This window comes from Acipenser ruthenus, chromosome 11 (assembly GCF_902713425.1).
Source record: "Acipenser ruthenus chromosome 11, fAciRut3.2 maternal haplotype, whole genome shotgun sequence".
Lineage (NCBI taxonomy): Eukaryota > Metazoa > Chordata > Actinopteri > Acipenseriformes > Acipenseridae > Acipenser > Acipenser ruthenus.
In genome coordinates, this window is record NC_081199.1 from 21,429,024 (window position 1) to 21,447,224 (window position 18,201).

The following is an 18,201-nucleotide window of genomic DNA, read 5'->3' on the forward strand; positions in this document are numbered from 1 at the left end:
CAGCAATGAGGACGGCTGATTGAGGATGGAGATATAGAAGTCATCTCTAATCTCTAATCATCTGGCATCAGCAGTCCAATTTATTACTGTGTCAGCGAATGAAAGGTAAAATCAAATGATACCAAATGATATCAGTTTGCCTGAGGTCAGCCCCCTCCCCAACCCTGAACATTTTACAATAAACTACAGGTAGTTCCTCTTATTTTTTTTTTTAAAAAAACAATCTAACCCTGCCATCTTGTGGACGCTAAGTGTACATTGGAAATTGAAAAGCTGAAAACTAGACCAATTGTTTAAAACTGAAACTATCTTACGGTGACCTGCTGAGGTAGCTTGCTAGGCTTTTTAGGATTTCTTTTTAAGCAACCTTGTCTGGGCTTCCACAGCATGGCAGTAGGGCGGAACTTGGAAGTTGACAATGAAAGGAAAAGACAATGACAACGAATTAACACACAAGGCGCTGAGTCTTAACAACAACACAGGACACAATCAGTGGGAAAAACTTTTTTTTATTTTATTTTATTAAAATGCACAAAACAGAAAGCTGATTCTGCTACATCCCCTTTTTTAAACCCAGGTAGCAAGGTGGCATTTTACAGATACAACCCTTTTTTTATTAAAGGACTGTTCAACAGACGCTCTGGTATGTGAGATCAGACATCCCGACTGACATTTGCTCGAAAAATAAACTGGTTGTCAGCAGCCTGCAGAAACTCTGATGTTGCCACTAGCTTTCCTCGGATAATTGACATTCATGTACACGGTTACAATAAGATGATAACTGTCTACTGTTAAAAGAGTTTTTAATAATATTGGATAGCTGATTAAAGTGAATCCTTATGTAGCGTTATGTAGAATGCTTGTCCATGAGTGTGGTGTATTGGACTGTTTAAGTAATAATTCATCAGAAAGTTCAGCAGTGTCTACATACTTACAGCTTGATGCAAACACTGCTTGACATGGCAAAACTCATCAGGTGTTTGTATTACAGTGGTTTTGTTATTTGGTTCCCTTTAAAAGTCGCTATATAGAAAACGCCCTCATATTTAAAATGAAATCCCAGGATAGGTTGCAAAAATAATTTCAGCTAGGAATCATGGGAGACGCCACTTTCAACTGAAGATGTACTGAATACATATATTTGCTTCATGTCCTGCACATTCTGCATTAATATTAATATGTTTAAGAATTGCAGTTGTCACTTCATAGACAGGAAACAAACAAGATTCCTACCTGCTTGTGCTTGTATTTTATTAAATTAATTCACTTTACTGTTAATGCGCTTTATAGCACCTTTTTGTAGTAAAACAATTCTCGAGCTGGGTACAAGTTTACAGCATGTAAAAGCTCAACATTTTAATACATTTCTTAGAAAGGTTACCTATATGTGTAGTTGCAATGTATTTGCAACTGTTGTTGCAACAATTATAAATAAGTGTTAGGCAGATCGAATTAAAATTATTACCACAAACTTAATTCCAAACACTCAATTATATATCCTGAGGTGACTTTGTGAATTTGTTTTGGGTAATGCCTTCATCAATGTTTTAATTCATTTTGAAATAAAGAAACTGCAATTTCCTTTCACCTCCCCTCCTTTTCTCACCTTGGGTGCAGTTCTCCCACATCACCTCTGCATCTACAGGACTTGACATAGTGTTGTATAGTTTTAACTCAGAATTTGCAAGTGCGTTGTACTGTAATCTGTTTTATGGTATAATTTGCCAACATAACAGCTGGAGGGCTGTTCTGCACTATGTGATTATCTCCAGATTATAGGCAAGTGACAGAAGCATACTCAGTGAGAAACACAAACACAGTCTCCAAAACTTCTCTAACAATAGCACCATAATGTAAAAAAAAAATAATAATTGTGTAATTCTTTTTCCTGTTTAAAATTCTAACCCATGAATCATATAAAATAACCCATGAATCATAAAAACTCATAAAAAAGTTACTGATATGTCAAGAAAAGATTCTGTGTTTATATCCAATAATATACCCCCCCCGCCCCCCCTTGACAGCACAACTAACAAATCCACCTGATGAAGCGATCGAAGAAGCTGGACTTGGAGAGCTGGGAGAAGGATTTCTCTCGGAAGATGGCCGTCCGGTCTCCCAGTCCGATCTGCAGCAGGATGTTCATGTCTACATCGTCACCCACGGCGATCACCGTGGGGACGACATCGACCTTGCGCATGGAGGTGACAGCCTCCGAGAGGCTCTTGCTGCCGGTGATGCCATCCGTGATGAAGACGAAGGCGAGCTCCGCGTTGCGCCGGGCAACTCTCTGGCTCCCCCCCTGGCCATTGACGATGTTGTTGATGGCGTGGATGATGGCAGAGCCCACGTTGGAGGAGGAGTCGAGGTATCTCATCTGCGCCAGGCTGTCTGCGATGACGGTCAGGTTGTGCGACAGGGAGAAGGCTACTCTCTGCTCGGCCTCACTGCCGTACTGCAGCAGGGCCATGCGTGCATTCAGCTCATCGTCCTTGTTGCGGGCCAGGGTCAGCCGCCGCGCCACGTCCTCCACAAAGGTGCGGGCGTAGCGGAAGTTCTCAAAGCCGATCCGCTCCGAGCCGTCCAGCAGGAAGACGATGTCGACTGGGCGCTGAGTGCAGTGCGCTACGGCAAGCTCTGAGGGACAAAAACACAGTTAGTTTCCCTGCTCGGAAGCATATAGTTGTTTTTAATCACATTTACATGCTTCATGAAATCAGTCCCTATTCAGAAACCAAGAGCCCGGGTCATTGTCTAGCATGTGTTCATTGGTGAGAGCAGCTTCTGTGAAGGACAGCCAAAGCGTGGAGGTGCTGACTTCGGGGAGTTGGAATCCTCGTGTTTGGCTCTCCTGCTCAGTAACCAATCACTGCTTTTCTAACTTCTCTGTGCTCATCATATGACTTCTCTATGAAGTGCAGGACTGAAAAATGTACAAGAGCATTGGGTCATTTTTTGTTTGTTAGCTGAGAAAACTTTGGAAAATCAAAAACATGTAAAACATGCAATTGTAACTTAATATTTAGTACTTTTTTTGTTTGCTCTATGTCCTGCTAAGACACTGTCATTCAACACTTTTCAAGAAGCCAAGCAACAGAACACTCCAATCACCAGAAACTTTGACCATACAAAGCAACATTTTTTTCAGCAAACAATGCAGCAACTACAAATAAATGAAGCCCATAGAGGAAGCACTCAAAACCCTGGTCTGAGATTAGTTAGGCCTTAAAAATGAACTGTTTTCTTAAACAGCACAAGATTTTTGAAGGAATGGGTTAAGAAATTAATAACCAAGATAAAATACAAAACAAAATAAACCACATGGTACATCCTGAATTGCTTTCAATACATGTATTTAATTTAATGTAATGTTTCATTCTTTTCTCAGTTTATTTACAAAGAAGATCTACATATAAATGCTTCTTACAGTCATCTTGGACAATTTAACATATCCGATATGTGCCAGACACTTATACATTCACAGGGTTATAGCATGCCTTCAATACATTGAGACAGTGTATTGTAAAATATCAGAGATAATAGAGAGATTTTAATGGAATAACACTTTAAAACAACCGCTGCAGATCCATATGGATTTCAATGGAATATCTGATTGTCTTGTAATAGTCCACTGGATTCCTATGATATTCCATTGGATTCCTACCATATTCCATTGAATTCATTACAGATCACTGGCCACTACAGTGTTTCATTTCACATTGAAGTATAAGAGCAACTGTGCTAGTTTTCTGTTTGGTCAAAAATACCTGGAGACATGATTCGCTTCACTCATCGAGTATTACTCTCTGGCATGCAGACCATGCAGACCATGCAATTTGCTCTATTTTGTTTGAGAAAAACAAAAACATTTTATGGGAATGATCAAGTTTTTACTAAAAAAAGTTTTCTTAAAGATTGAAGAAACATGCTTCATTGTACATGCTGGAATCCTATGATATTCCATTGGATTCCTACCATATTCCATTGGATTCCTACAATATGAACAATGTGAAGAATAGGTAAGCATTGTAAAGCCCAGAGAGGTACGGAACAGCATATTCATAAACATGGCAAACTATGGTCAACTATAAATGAATTGTATAAACATGGGACAAGCGAAGGGAAACTGCTAAATTACAAAAATACACCTCCTAGCAAGCCAAGTAAACTTTTATAAGGGATATGCCATTACAATGCATTATTGGTATAAGAATCCTCATATATAGATAGTGTTTTGTTCTCCATTACTGAATCATGGGAACAGCCTAAAGATGCCAGACAGGTACTGTATCAAAAGGGTTACTTTAAAGAAACTTCATCAGATCACATTAAAAACAATACTATACCACAGAAACAACCAAATATTAACATTTCAAAATCAAGGCCACACATTTCCTTCTATTTTTTTAAACTTAACTTACAATCTAACATTATCTGAGCGTATGTTTTTTGATCAGTTTAACACACTGTCAGCACTGTGTCTGACTGTAAACACTGCCATTGTCTAACTTTCACAAAAATAAAAAAAATATATACACAATTCCAATTTTAAAGGACTGTTATTCTCAAGAGTTCTTGTGCATTCCTATGCGACTGGACCTGACATGACTTTACCTTTATAGTTCCATACAGAGGCAGGTATCTGATTCTCATTCCAGACAATGCTATGGTTGGACAATGATGACATTTTAATTGATTATTGGCTAAAATATCAATTGGGAATGCATTTTGTCATTTATTTTTTCTAACATCCAGTTTTTGGTTGTACCGACATGAAGGCTAAAGGCCAGAATGATTCAGAGGAATGGGAAATACCATTCAAATGACTAAAAAGAGTGCCTGCTGCCGGCAAAGAACAGTGGCTGTATCTACCCTTAGATACCTCCAATAAAGTACAGAGGCAGAGGAAGTGGAATTTGAGGCCTGTATCTTACATTAATTGGCAGGAAAGAAGCAAGAAAAGGAATCAGTATGATCTTAGTTGCAGATAGCAGTAATACTGCCTTGCTTTGGTGTAGCATTAACTAGAGCGGCACAAATCCAAACACAGCATACTCTTGTTTTTTCAACCAAAAACATTAGAAAATGTAATTGCTTCAGCAAACAAGACAGAAATACCACAACAATGATTCTGAATGATTGGACTGCATTATAAAGACAGTGAGTATGAAGTTCTGGCTGCCATTGCTGACTAGTTTAGCACAACCCTAGTGCTATATCTGGGTCCCCCATGATGTCCCCGTACACCATTTTGAAGGTGTCAATGAACAGATTGGTCCATTTCTCCCTGTCTTCTCCCTTGGTGAGCTTGGCTCTCTGGGCAGTGTACGCCAGGGTGGCCACCACTTTGGGGTAGGAATCGGGGTCCTGGCTCGCCTTCAGGGAGCTTAACAAGTGCCGGACCTCAGAGATGGAGGTGGGGATGGAGTTGGGGTTTGAGGGGTCCTTCCCCTCCTCTGCAGGGGCTGGGTACAACTCATTCCAAGGCTCTGTCCCATCTGCAAGGGAGCGTTAAAACAAGAGTTTAAAAGGGGGGGGGGGGGGGGCTAGGTGGAGCCGCTCCTGCCTTTCATCTCTGGAGACCTGGATTCCAATATGGTTGCGCAGACAGACAACGGGCTAATTCAGTAGCCTATCATTCCTGCCTTTCACCTGAGGAGGCCTGGGTTCCTATCTGGTGGTGAAGACAGACAGTGGGCTAATTCACTAGCCTATCATTCCTGCCTTTCACCTGAGGAGGCCTGGGTTCCAACGTGGTGGTGAAGACAGACAGTGGGCTAATTCACTAGCCTATCATTCCTGCCTTTCACCTGAGGAGGCCTGGGTTCCAACGTGGTGGTGAAGACAGACAGTGGGCTAATTCACTAGCCTATCATTCCTGCCTTTCACCTCAGGAGGCCTGGGTTCCAATTTGCAGGGCTAAGTGGGGCAGACAGACAGTGGGCTAATTCACAAGCCTCTCATTCCTGCCTTTCACCTCTGGAGGCATGGGTTCCAATCTAGATGTGTATGTGTTGTAGATAGACAGCAGGTTTATTCACAAGCCTCTCCTGCTTTTCATCCATGAAGGCCTGGGCTCAGATCTGGAGGGCTAGTTGGTGTAGAAAGACAGAGGTCCATAAAACTGATGTTGTGTATTTCCACTTCCAGGTTTTCTTTGGCTTTACATGCAGACAAGGTGTTAGAGATGAAACATCAAAACAGGCATGAAGCAGGTTGCTCACACTGAGATGCAATGGTAACGAGATAGCAGGCAGCAAGAGGAAGTCAGTTACTACCGGTGTCGTGGTGACATGCTCACAAAACAAAACAAAAACATACAAGGGAGTTTCATTCAATCCAACAACTGGCAAGAGAAAAGGGAAGCATCTCTCTCTGTTTGACCACAGCAGGCAACATGATAACACCAGCCCCAGTGGGATACAGCACAGTCAGTATCTTACTGTAACAAACACCATTCAAATTTCAGGCAAGCAGTTTCCAAGATGTAGCATAGCCAGACTTCATGCATAATGAAGGTCACCTTGAGGTTTGACTGACATACGGCTGTATGGACAGATGGACAAAGACCACCACAATAAACCTGTATCTTTGTCCCGGATATGATTAGAAGCTGACAACAGAACTCACTTAACAAATGAAAAGCTCTCAGTTACTGAGATTGAGACAGCAGAACTTTTTTTTTTTATTATTCACAAAGCAAATGGAAACTCACAGATTTACATAAATTAAGTTAAAAAACAAAGTTCTGCCCAAAATTCTCGGCCCAGTATAGTGGAGTTCCCAACCACAGTCCTCCAAAACATTACTATTGTATTTTACCTTCTAAAAACACCTTTGAAAGAGCACTCACTGTAGCACTCACGGTTATGAAGTCACCTAAGGACTACACAGCAATAAGCAGTAGACCCAGCTTCCACGAAGGCCCATAGGGTGCACTCTGTATCTCTAATTTACATAAAGTCGCATTAAATGACATGTGTGCCATATAAAACTGCTGTGTCTTATTGTTCAGCAATTCATACACAACTACACCAATTGCAATTCTCTACCTACACTGAAACCGGTATCACACTGTGGTGAACTCATACCTGGTCCCATGGTCTCACTCTCTGTTGGACTAATTGAACAACCCTCAACATCTTTTAAAGATACATTTAGATTGAGTAGGTAGCAGTGGTGCTTATCTTCTTACACTTTAGGTAGCTGTCATATTCTGTCTGTCTGTCTGCTCAGCTGGTGGAGCCTGCTTTTTTTTTTTTTTTAGCACAGCAAAAAAGAACTGCACTGCTGGTATTTCAGAGAAGATGCAAAATAAATGAAAATGCCCCATCATGCAAATCAGCCAGTTTACCTCCTGAAGGGCCAACATTAGCAGACATGCTTATACTGTAGACATGTGCCAGTTCAGAGTTCATACATACAGTAAATACTGTGGTGTTAGCCACATTTACAAAATACCATTCAGTACCATAAATATACAGTGGCTCTCAAAAGTATTCACCCCCCTTGGACTTTTCCACATTTTATTGTGTTACAACATGGAATCAAAATGGATTTAATTAGCTGTTTTTGCCACTGATCAACACAAAAAAGTCCATAATGTCAAAGTGAAAAATAAAAATGGTTCAAAATCAATTACAAATACAAAGAAAATAATTGATTGCATAAGTATTCACCCCCTTGAGTCAATATTTGGTAGAGGCACCTTTGGCAGCAATTACAGCCATGAGTCTGTTTGGATAAGTCTCTACCAGCTTTGCACATCTGGACATTGCAATTTTTGCCCATTCTTCTTTGCAAAATTGCTCAAGCTCCATCAAGTTGGATGGGGACCTTTAGTGAACAGCAATTTTCAACTCTTTCCACATATTCTCAATTGGATTGAGGTCCGGGCTTTGACTGGGCCACTCCAGGACATTGACCTTTTTGTTTTTAAGCCACTCCAGTGTGGCTTTGGCTGTATGTTTGGGGTCATTGTCCTGCTGGAAGATGAATCTTCTCCCAAGTCCCAGGTCTCTTGCAGACTTCAGCAGGTTTTCCTCCAGGATTTCTCTGTACTTTGCTGCATCCATTTTGCCCTCTATCGTCACAAGCTTTCCAGGCCCTGATGCAGAGAAGTATCCCCATAGCATGATGCTGCCACCACCATGCTTCACGGTAGGGATGGTGTTCTCAGGATGATGTGCGGTGTTAGGCTTGTGCCAAACATAGCGCTTAGCATTGAGGCCAAAAAGCTCTATTTTGGTCTCATCAGACCATAGAATCTTCTTCCACTTGGTCTCAGAGTCTCCCACATGCCTTCTGGCAAACTCTAGCCGAGATCTGATGTGAGTTTTTTTCAACAATGGCTTTCTTTTTGCCACTCTCCCATAAAGGCCAGTTTTGTGAAGCACCCAGGCTATTGTTGCCGTATGCACAGTGTCTCCCAGCTCAGCCGTGGAAGACTGCAACTCCTTTAGAGTTGCCATAGGCCTCTTGGTGGCCTCCGTGACTAGTGCCCTTCTCGCCTGGATACTCAGATTTTGAGGACGGACTGTTCTAGACAGATTCACAGTTGTGCCATATTCTCTCCATTTCTTAATAATGGACTTTACTGTGCTCTGGGGGGATATTCAATGCCTTGGAAATGTTCTTATATCCTACCCCCGATTGGTGCTTTTGAAGAACCTTATTCTGGATTTGCTTTGAATGTTCCTTCGTCTTCATGATATAGTTTTTGTTAGGAAATGTACTAACCAACTGCGGGACCTCCCAGAGACAGGGGTATTTAACCTGAAATCATGTGAAACACCTTAATTGCACACGGGTGGACTCCATTCAACTAATTATGTGACTTCTAAAGACAATTGGTTGCACCAGAGCTTATTTAGGTGTGTCATAGCAAAGGGGGTCAATTTTGTGTTGATCAGTGGCAAAATCCATTTTGATTCCATGTTGTAACACAATAAAATGTGGAAAAGTCCAAGGGGGGTGAATACTTTTGAGAGCCACTGTATCTGCATGGAATGATATGCAAAATAAATGTGATATAAATACCCACATACTGTAGATAAAATGACGATGGATGCCATGCTACAAGATATATAGGTAAAACCTGTTGCCCAGACATTAAGTAAAGCATGTTACTACTGTTTCAGGTCACTCCTGGACCTAAAACAATGACTGGTTGTGATGCACGACCCTGTTCTGAAACCCCATGGTCTGACAGTGACAGTGTGTGTGAGCTGAACATGATTTGGCTGAGGCAGCCAAATATCAAGCATGGTCTGGCAGTGGTGTAACAAAGTTTAAACAGGATACAAACCCTTGGATTGGATATGGACGCTTTAAGATGACTGGATTTCAACAACGAATACATTCAAAACTTACTGAGAAACACCTTTTTTCACAATTATCCATTTAATTGCTAACTGAAATGGCTGCGTAATGTAGGATTACGCAATACACAGGCAAGGTGTGGCACTATTGAGACCTGCTGCTATTTAAAAGATGACCTGGAGCCTGTCACCCAGAGAAGCCATGCTATCCCTGCAGTGGGACTGTGGCAGCTGTTGCTGGCATTTCCTCGTCAGCTTTTTCTTGTGTGTTGCCAGTTGTGCTCAATGCATTTTTGACGCAAACACTCAAATACCTATTTTTCCCTAAAATCAGGGTGTACTTACAAGCCTTGCAAACACATTTATATGACATTTCTGGTTTCCCCAACGTGTTGGGAACAATAGACTGCACACATGTGCCGCTAACCCCTCTAGCTCATTCTAAACATCTGTATAGGAATAGGAAACACACCTTTTCTATTAATGTGCAGGTGGTTTGTAATTGTGCACAATTTAGCACTGCACCCCTGAGAAACTTAAATAAAAACTGACAGTATACATTTGGCTTATAGGCTATTCATGATAATGTGAATTAATGGTACACTGCAAAATTTGTTGCTGGTCCCTTGAAATTCGTATTAACGAGAATTGACTGTCCTTCTGTAAGTATCATAACTTGTCAATGCGGAACCATGATCTATTTTGTGATAATTGTCTAGGCTTCTAAGTAGGCCAAGTTAAAAATAATAATAACAAAAACCTAAAATCATATTAAAATAATCATTTATTCGCATTGTACACCTATGTGTACAATGCAGCAGCATGATTTATTTTGTGCTACCAGTAGCCTACAGGCTAAAATAAAAAGAAAGTGCGGCAGGTATTTATTTGATTTTAGTACTGTACTGTATACTGTATAGGCGTACTGTACAGATTTATATTTTTACATAATGTAATGTGTAGCCTACCCAAAACACATAAGTGTTATTTCAGCAGAATGAGTTATACATTTAAAATACACTGACCACTATAAATGTATGTGTGTTTGATTTTACTGTAGTTCTTTAAACCTCCTTTTATTGGACAAACATGTCCAGTTTAGCGAGGGGCTACTGTATGATTATGAAAAGCTTTTTGATAGAAAGACATTTTTTATTTGGGGGTGAAGGTGGAGGCTCCACTATAGAATCTGATGGGATTAAACTGCCTTTCATTAATTATTTCGAAAAAATGTCACTCAAGTCTCGCAATGCTAAAGATCTCGCTAAAAGGACGCAACAAATATTTAAATTAGTATATTGCGGCTCTTTTCATAAACATATTTTCTCTTAGTACATACTACCAAATGTATACCTTGTTAATTGTCGCAACGAAAATGCAAATTGCGGTATGTTTGTACAGCCCATCTTAGTACATCTATCCCTCTGTCTCATTTGAATTTCCATACCTGTTTTGCAGGGAAGGTCCGGGCAAACAACAAATGGATCTGAAAGAAAAAAGATAAGCCAATGAGATTCACTGAACCCCAAGGCACATATCACCACACCTGGCAGAGACAATGCAAAGGAGTCTCCCTATGATCAAATATGTATATACTTTATATATTTATATACAATCAAGGTAGAGGAGAATAGGTAGAAATACTCTCCATCAAAAGTATATAGTGAACAAAGGTCTATCATGAGGCAGTGATAAAGCAGATAGTGATAGTAAGAAGTACCGGTAGGAAAATTGATTTTAAAACCTTGGTTAGATCTCCTTTTAAAGGGAGCAAAGTGATGAAGTCGCCAGTGCTAACAGGAAATATAATGCATTGAAAAGCCTTGGTTAGCTCGATAGTGTTGCTGTTGCTAAGAGGAGGTAAGAGGGCGGGTGCTAAAGCTTCTCTACCTGGGCACAGCACCTCCTCCATTTTGTCGATGAACTCCTCGGCTACCAGGTCTGCAAACAGGTTCATCCCGGTTACGCGGCTCTGATCGTTGCACGCGATGGATTTCAGGCTCTCGTCCTCCTGCTGGCGGCTGAACATGTCCCCAATGCCGATGGCGTTGACGATGACGTCGCCACTGCACAGGGACTGCAGGAGCGTCTCGTCGTCTCGCGGGTCATAGCGCCCGTCTGTGATGACAACAGCGAAGACCTTGGCTTTGTCGCGCTTGCTGCCTTTGATCAGCTGGTCGTAGGCGAAGCGCAGGGCGGAGGGGGTGTAGGTGCCCCCCGCGATCCACTGCAGCCTCTTCACAGCGTCCTTGAAGGTGGCCAGCGAGTCAATGCGTGAGTCGTTCAGCTGGATGGCCTCAAAGGTGTTGTCATGGCTGTACTGGACAATGCCAACACGAGTGCCTGAGGAAACAAAGAGTCCACGGGTCAACTGCAATGTTCCACTTACTACCCCCAGCTGTAACGAGAGGTTGAGAGTAAGTCCTATAATTAAAGTTGCGTGTCAGTGTCCTGACCTGTATCTGATTTGGGGTCCTTGGCGATGGAGCCCAGCCTGCTCACCACGTTGATCACAAAGTTCTTCTCCAGGGTGAAGTTGGTGAGCCCCACACTCTCAGAGCTGTCAATAACAAAGACGATATCCAGAGCCCCACAGCGCTTCTCGCAGTCTAGAAGACACAGCATTGAAACGGCTCTTTAAAGATGAACTCCCTTCAAAGCAATTTGCGGTGACACCAAACATCCTTTACACAGTTCTGACCTTGGTATAAATAGCTTCACACAGCACAGTATATACCTCTTCCCTTCTTGCTGCAGTATTCTGTATTCCTATTGGTATCCAGAAAGATGCAACTGAGGTGAGCAAAGGAGAACATAGCACACCATTTGCCTCTACTAAGGAGATCTAATTTAAAAGAACAGAATATAACTGTTTTTTTAATGCTCATGGGGTAGATGTACTAAGATGTGCCAGTCACAGCACAAACATACCGCAAATTGCATTTTCGTTACGACAATTTGCAAAGTGCACATTTTGATCTCTAGCGAGAGTTGTACGACATTGTTTCAAATAAAAAAGCAGCAGGTGAGTTGTGGTTTGCTGCAGCAGAGAGTGCCCAAAGGATAACGTCTAGGCAGCAGTGTGGAGTAGTGGTTAGGGCTCTGGACTCTTGACCGGAGGGTTGTGGGTTCAATCCCCAGTGGGGGACACTGCTGTTGTACCCTTGAGCAAGGTACTTTACCTAGATTGCTCCAGTAAAAACCCAACTGTATAAATGGGTAATTGTATGTAAAAATTATGTGATATCTGTATAATGTGAAATAATGTATAATGTGATATCTTGTAACAATTGTAAGTCGCCCTGGATAAGGGCGTCTGCTAAGAAATAAATAATAATAATAATAATAATAACGTCTATACATGCAAGGGTGCATGAATCAAAATAACATTGTTTTTGTTAAATGTAAACGTCATCTGTACAATGCATTCTGTTCCGTCTTCATTTTACCTATTTTAGTTGAAAAGCAGTATATAGTGGGGCCCCAACCTTCACTCCCAAAAAGCTTTTCATAATCATACAGTAGCCCCTCGCTAAACCGGACATGTTTGTCTGACATAAAGAGGTGTTGGGTTTAAAAACAATACAATAAAATCGCACACACATACATTTATAGTTCTCGATGTATTTTAAATATAAATCATTGCGCTGAAATAACACTAATGTGTTATTTCAGCTTGTAAGCACACCCTGACTTTAGTGAAAATTAATTACTTGGGTGTTCATCTCAAAAATGCATTGAGCACAACTGGCAACACACAAGAAAAAGCGGACTAGGAAATGCTTGCAACAATGTCGACTGTTTAAAACATGCTTTCAAAAGTTCTTAACAAATTGATGCAATTGTAAGTGTCGCAATTGCCTGCAGCTTTAGTACATCTCATTACAATATTTTTGCTCACTCATTTGCATCTTCACCCTGTTTTTGAGAATTTCTGCAGGAATGCCCAGAATTACATATTCATTTAAGGCTAAAACGCAAATAAGAACTGCGGCTGCAAAGCATTTGTTAAAATGATGCTAACAGCGTTGCGTTGGTTTAGTACATTTCACGCTACACTTCCTTCTGGTTTGCATGTGGTTTGCAACGATTGCAAGAGATGCAACACTTTAGTACATCTACCCCATAGGGTTTTAGATTCTACTACTTCTCCTGTGTAGGCTACACCTGCTGAAGCATCATCTCGTCAATTTTGCAATACCTTTAAGTTAATGTATTTTGATCAAACAGTATATGGTACCATGACACTTTAACTGGGTTTCTAGTCTGGCTAATGTGGCACACCCTCTTGCCCTGTGTACATCCTGGCATGTTTTCTGTTGGTCTGACTGCAGAGAGCTGACCCAGAACTCAAGGACCACAAAGAAACACACCACAGCATCCACAGGTCTCTCTGACGTAGGTCATGACATCACAGTCCTGAAAGATAACAAGGACAAACTCTTAGTTGACTCTGAACTCACTAGATTGTATTGGATTGTGTTTCAAAACATTTCTGTGCAAAAGATTGTATAATGCATTACAGGAATCTGAACTTTAAAAAACAAACCCACTGTAGACACCTAAGTGGCACTTTACCTGCTGTACAGTGCTCGATACAACCATCCGACATGTTTTGATATAGTATGGCTTGTACTACAAGGCTTGTGTCGCATAACAATACCATTACAATGGCAGAAAACCATTACAAATAGAATATAGAGTGGAGTAGAGGCTGGTCTGCACAACTTAAGGACAGAGTGGGAAAGCCCTTCCATGGTGCTGCAGCAGTTTCTATTGTACACCGCCTATCTATATGCACCCCCTCTTGTATTGTATAGCTATTCACTGTACTGTACAGCACCATATCCTCCATTCTAGAGGTATTCACTATACTGTACAGTATCTATATGAATTCAACAGGTAATCACTGTACTGTATGGGATTCATCCTCTATTTTATATGTACAGTTTCCTGAATGCTATCTGCATAGTATGTACTCTACAGCACCCCATCCTGTGTTCATTTTATATAGTATGTTCTGTATTGCAGGAATCCAAACAAATTCACTTACTGTCAGGCCGGGATCTCCTTCAGGGCCGGGATCTCCCTGTAAAATATGAGAGAGAGAGAGAGAGAGAGAGAGAGAGAGAGAGAGAGAGAGAGAGAGAGAGAGAGAGAGAGAGAGAGAGAGAGAGAGAGAGAGAGAGAGAGAGAGAGAGAGAGAGAGAGAGAGAGAGAGAGAGAGAGAGAGAGAGAGAGAGAGAGAGAGAGAGAGAATTTCAGAGACGCAGTGTGGTAGTGTGCCCCGCCCATGTGTGTGTTGTGTGTTAATGTTGGTGTATAGATGTTGGTGCACAGGATATAAATGGGTCTGTGTTTTTTTAAATGAATTAAATCAAAGCATGTGAACAATCAAATAATCACATATGTCACATAAGTCTAGTATTATATGGGATGTGTTATACCAGTCTATCCAAAAATATTGTTTACCCCAAAACCCCCATACCAGGTACATATAGGTTGTACTATATTTAAATTAAGGCAGTTTCAATTAATATGATCAATAGATTAATCTGTATAGTTTAAACCCACCGGCTCTCCTGGTTCTCCTTGGGGTGCTCGCAGTCCGGGCTCCCCAGTAGGTCCTGGATCACCCTGCAGACAACGAGAAACAAGGCATTTAAACATCAAGAAATTAGGCATTTAAACATCAAGAAATTAGGCATTTAGACGTCAAGAAACCAAGCAATGAGACGACAAGAAACCAGGCAACGAGACGACAAGAAAGCAGGCAACAAGACAATAAGAAACAAGCCATTCAGACTCACCGGGTCTCCACCAGTGCCCTTAACACCAGGGGCTCCCTTCTGTCCGTATTCACCCCGTGCTCCCTGGAATGCAAGAGGACAAGAGGATTAGTCAATACAAAGTATCACCTTCTTGAAACAGCATCTGGCTAAATGGATTCATTTTATTTGTTATTGTAAGCAAATTAAGTCAAACTACTGAATCCAGTATTGATTGATTTTAGAAAAAAATACCAATTAACATAATGTGTGCCTCTTTCATATGTGTCAGATCTATGAAGATAGGTAAGATTTACTGGAATTGTTTTGTTAGCTCTGCTGATCATACCTGAGGTCCTGGGTTACCTTTATCACCACGATCACCCTGCAGACACAGAGGGGGGGACATTAACAATGAGAAGCAAGTGCATCTCTGCATTGAAAAACATGAGCTGGATGGAACTGACATTATACAATGGGACAGGGTTAGTGTAGACAGTAAAACAAGTAGTAACCAACATACCCCTTGCAAAGCATACAAATTACAATTACTGGGGTCGTGTCAGTAATCCCTGCAATCTACATTTGCAGCATGCAGAATAGCAACTTTTATTAAAAATGTTCATAATGAAGAACAGAAAAGCATTTACAAATGTTGGTATTACAAACTCCACTGATATTTGAACCCATAGATAGTAAACATGGCAAAGCGAATGCTCGACTGTACCGTGGGTCCGCGTGGGCCAGGGTAGCTGAATCCTGTTCTTCCCCTGTCGCCCTGCAGAGCACACAGACATCACTCAGCGTTAGAGAGAGAGACACACAGGGTCAAACAGCACAATGTCAACTCGGGGGCACTGATGAATCGGGATACTGCACTTTCTTTGTATGCTATATTGAGCCATATTTATAAAGCGCTTGCTCTAGTCTTTAATTAACTCCAGTTTTGTGAAAAATGAAAATTCAACATTAAATGTACAAAACAGAGAAAAAAATATATTTTAGAGTGAATAAGAGACATACAGTTACATCACATTTTTTATACTAGTTTTGTAAAGTCAATTGGTGTTTTTCTCCATTCATAAAATAGGAGTTCATTAAAGACTGGAGTAAACTCTTTGAAAATACAGCTAGGTGTATTGTAATTGGGGTACCATTATGTATTTTGACTACCACCAAATGGTTCTTGAATGACAAAAAAATTTGATTTACTGTGTATTTGGTGTGAATACATCCATGTCCCTATCTCATTTAAGTTCAGTCATTTAACCAAACAGCCCATCACTAATGATCTTTTGATCTTGTTACTCATCATACTAATAGCCCATCAGGACCTAACATGTATCGTGATGAATGTTGTGTCTGGACCTGCATATCATGATATGTAGTGTATTGCAACCATATTGTAGAATTACACCCCTAATGTCAACTACCTTTTATTTTCTTTTTGAACCCAGACTTTCCGTGTGACATTAAGTGACACTCCAAGGGAAACCCATTGTAAACTGCAGCTAGTTTATCTAGACAGTAATCTAAGTGTCTGTAGCCATCGTTTTATTTAGGCACAACTGTTTTACAACACTGCAGCCTTGTCTTAAGAATAATGGCACTTGTCAATATCAAAACACAAGATTTCCTTTAAGTCTGGTCTTGTATAGCGAGTTACGATCATGTTCTTTATTTACAGCTATCTTGGCTCTCAAGAGCCTCTAGATACCAGGATGTTTGTTGTATTTGATCGATGAATCGTTTAATCCAGGAGTTTGCAATCGGGGGTACGCGTACACCTGGGGGTACTTCTAAGGGTCATAGAGGGAATGCAGGATGGCTCACAAATGAAAGTAAAAGAAAATAATGATTTTTAATGGTATTATATATTCTCTAAAACACTCTATAATTATGTAATCTTTGACTGACTGGCTTTTATATAGGTGAAGCAGGCACCTGCTGATTGTGCCTATGGCAAGCGCTCTGTGCTGCTCATGATCTTTGCTGTTTTCATCTTGTCGTATCAGTGAAGCACAGTGTTTGTGCTTTTTATAGAAGTATAAATGCTCCGTTAACCATCTGCCGAATAGAAAGCGAATACGAGTGTTTCCAAAGAGATTCCTAAATACTGTCTTTTAATTCTGTTCATCCAAAGACATGTAATTACGTTTTAAGAATTAAGCCTACTGTTTGGTATTCTGTCTTAAACCCGCAGTTTGTCAGTCCCAGACTGTTGTGAAAAATGATATATTAAATCAACTGGAAAAAATGTGTTAATCAGATTATTCTGCCTTTCATTGCAACTGTGGTACCATTCAGTGAGTGAAAATTGTAAAGGGTACTTTAGCTGAAACCTCCCAACAGAAAGGGTGCAGTTTCAAAAAAAGGTTGAAAACCCCTGGTTTAATCCATTAACCCCCCTTTAGTTGTAGTCATGTCGGCCCCTCTCTGTTTGAATATTTTTACCTTTGGTCCTGGAGCTCCAGGTTCCCCTCTCTGTCCCACATCACCAGAATCTCCACGGGAGCCCTGAAAAACAATTACAATTCAAACTATGCTGCTGATGTGCTGTATAACTGCACTGTGTGTCTGAATACAAACATCAGCATTTGTGTGGGAATGGTCCCTTACTGCAAAATACAAAGACACTTCATCAAAATGATTAGTATTTCTAAATCAAACATGAAGAAAAGCTGGAGGTGGGGAAGTTGTTTCCTGTAACATGACATACTGTAATAATGGATTTGTGCACTGGGAGAGGGGACAGCTCTTCATTACTGTAAGAATGGGTTTGTGCACTGGGAGGGGTGATAGCTCTTCATTACTGTAAGAATGGGTTTGAGCACTGGGACGGGGGACAGCTCTTCATTGTAGTGTAAGAATGGGTTTGTGCACTGGGAGGGGTGATAGCTCTTCATTGTAGTGTAAGAATGAGTTTGTGCACTGGGGGTGGGGGGGAGAGTAGCTGGCTGTAGTGATGCTGTGGTGTGCACAGTACGGCTGAGATGGTTTGTCTGGATTTAAAAAGCTTCCACTCACATTTCTTCCTGAACCGCCGATTTCTCCGGAAATGCCTCTGGGTCCTGGCAGTCCCAAGTCTCCCTTGAGAACGAGAAGGGAAGGAG

The 18,201-nt window shown here is 41.0% G+C and overlaps 1 protein-coding gene across 3 annotated transcripts in view; it reads right to left on the reverse strand.

Moving 5' to 3' along the window:
• Positions 1–495: 495 nt before the first annotated feature.
• The window catches only part of LOC117426794 (collagen alpha-2(VI) chain-like), a 37,250-nt gene continuing 19,544 nt past the window's right edge, over positions 496–18,201 (reverse strand). For 2 of the 3 annotated variants that reach the window (XM_059033442.1, XM_034044801.3), the window contains 12 exons: positions 18,116–18,178; positions 17,543–17,605; positions 15,816–15,866; positions 15,438–15,473; positions 15,131–15,193; positions 14,895–14,957; positions 14,374–14,409; positions 13,694–13,739; positions 11,777–11,929; positions 11,211–11,663; positions 10,768–10,806; positions 496–2,637 (listed from right to left, as the gene is read on the reverse strand). In XM_059033442.1, coding sequence (XP_058889425.1) covers positions 2,030–2,637; positions 10,768–10,806; positions 11,211–11,663; positions 11,777–11,929; positions 13,694–13,739; positions 14,374–14,409; positions 14,895–14,957; positions 15,131–15,193; positions 15,438–15,473; positions 15,816–15,866; positions 17,543–17,605; positions 18,116–18,178 — 1,674 coding nt within the window. In that variant the 3' untranslated portion in view covers positions 496–2,029. Of the gene's footprint in view, positions 2,638–2,658; positions 5,499–10,767; positions 10,807–11,210; positions 11,664–11,776; positions 11,930–13,693; positions 13,740–14,373; positions 14,410–14,894; positions 14,958–15,130; positions 15,194–15,437; positions 15,474–15,815; positions 15,867–17,542; positions 17,606–18,115; positions 18,179–18,201 lie in introns of those variants that run through there. The other variant, XM_059033443.1, reaches the window with a different exon arrangement.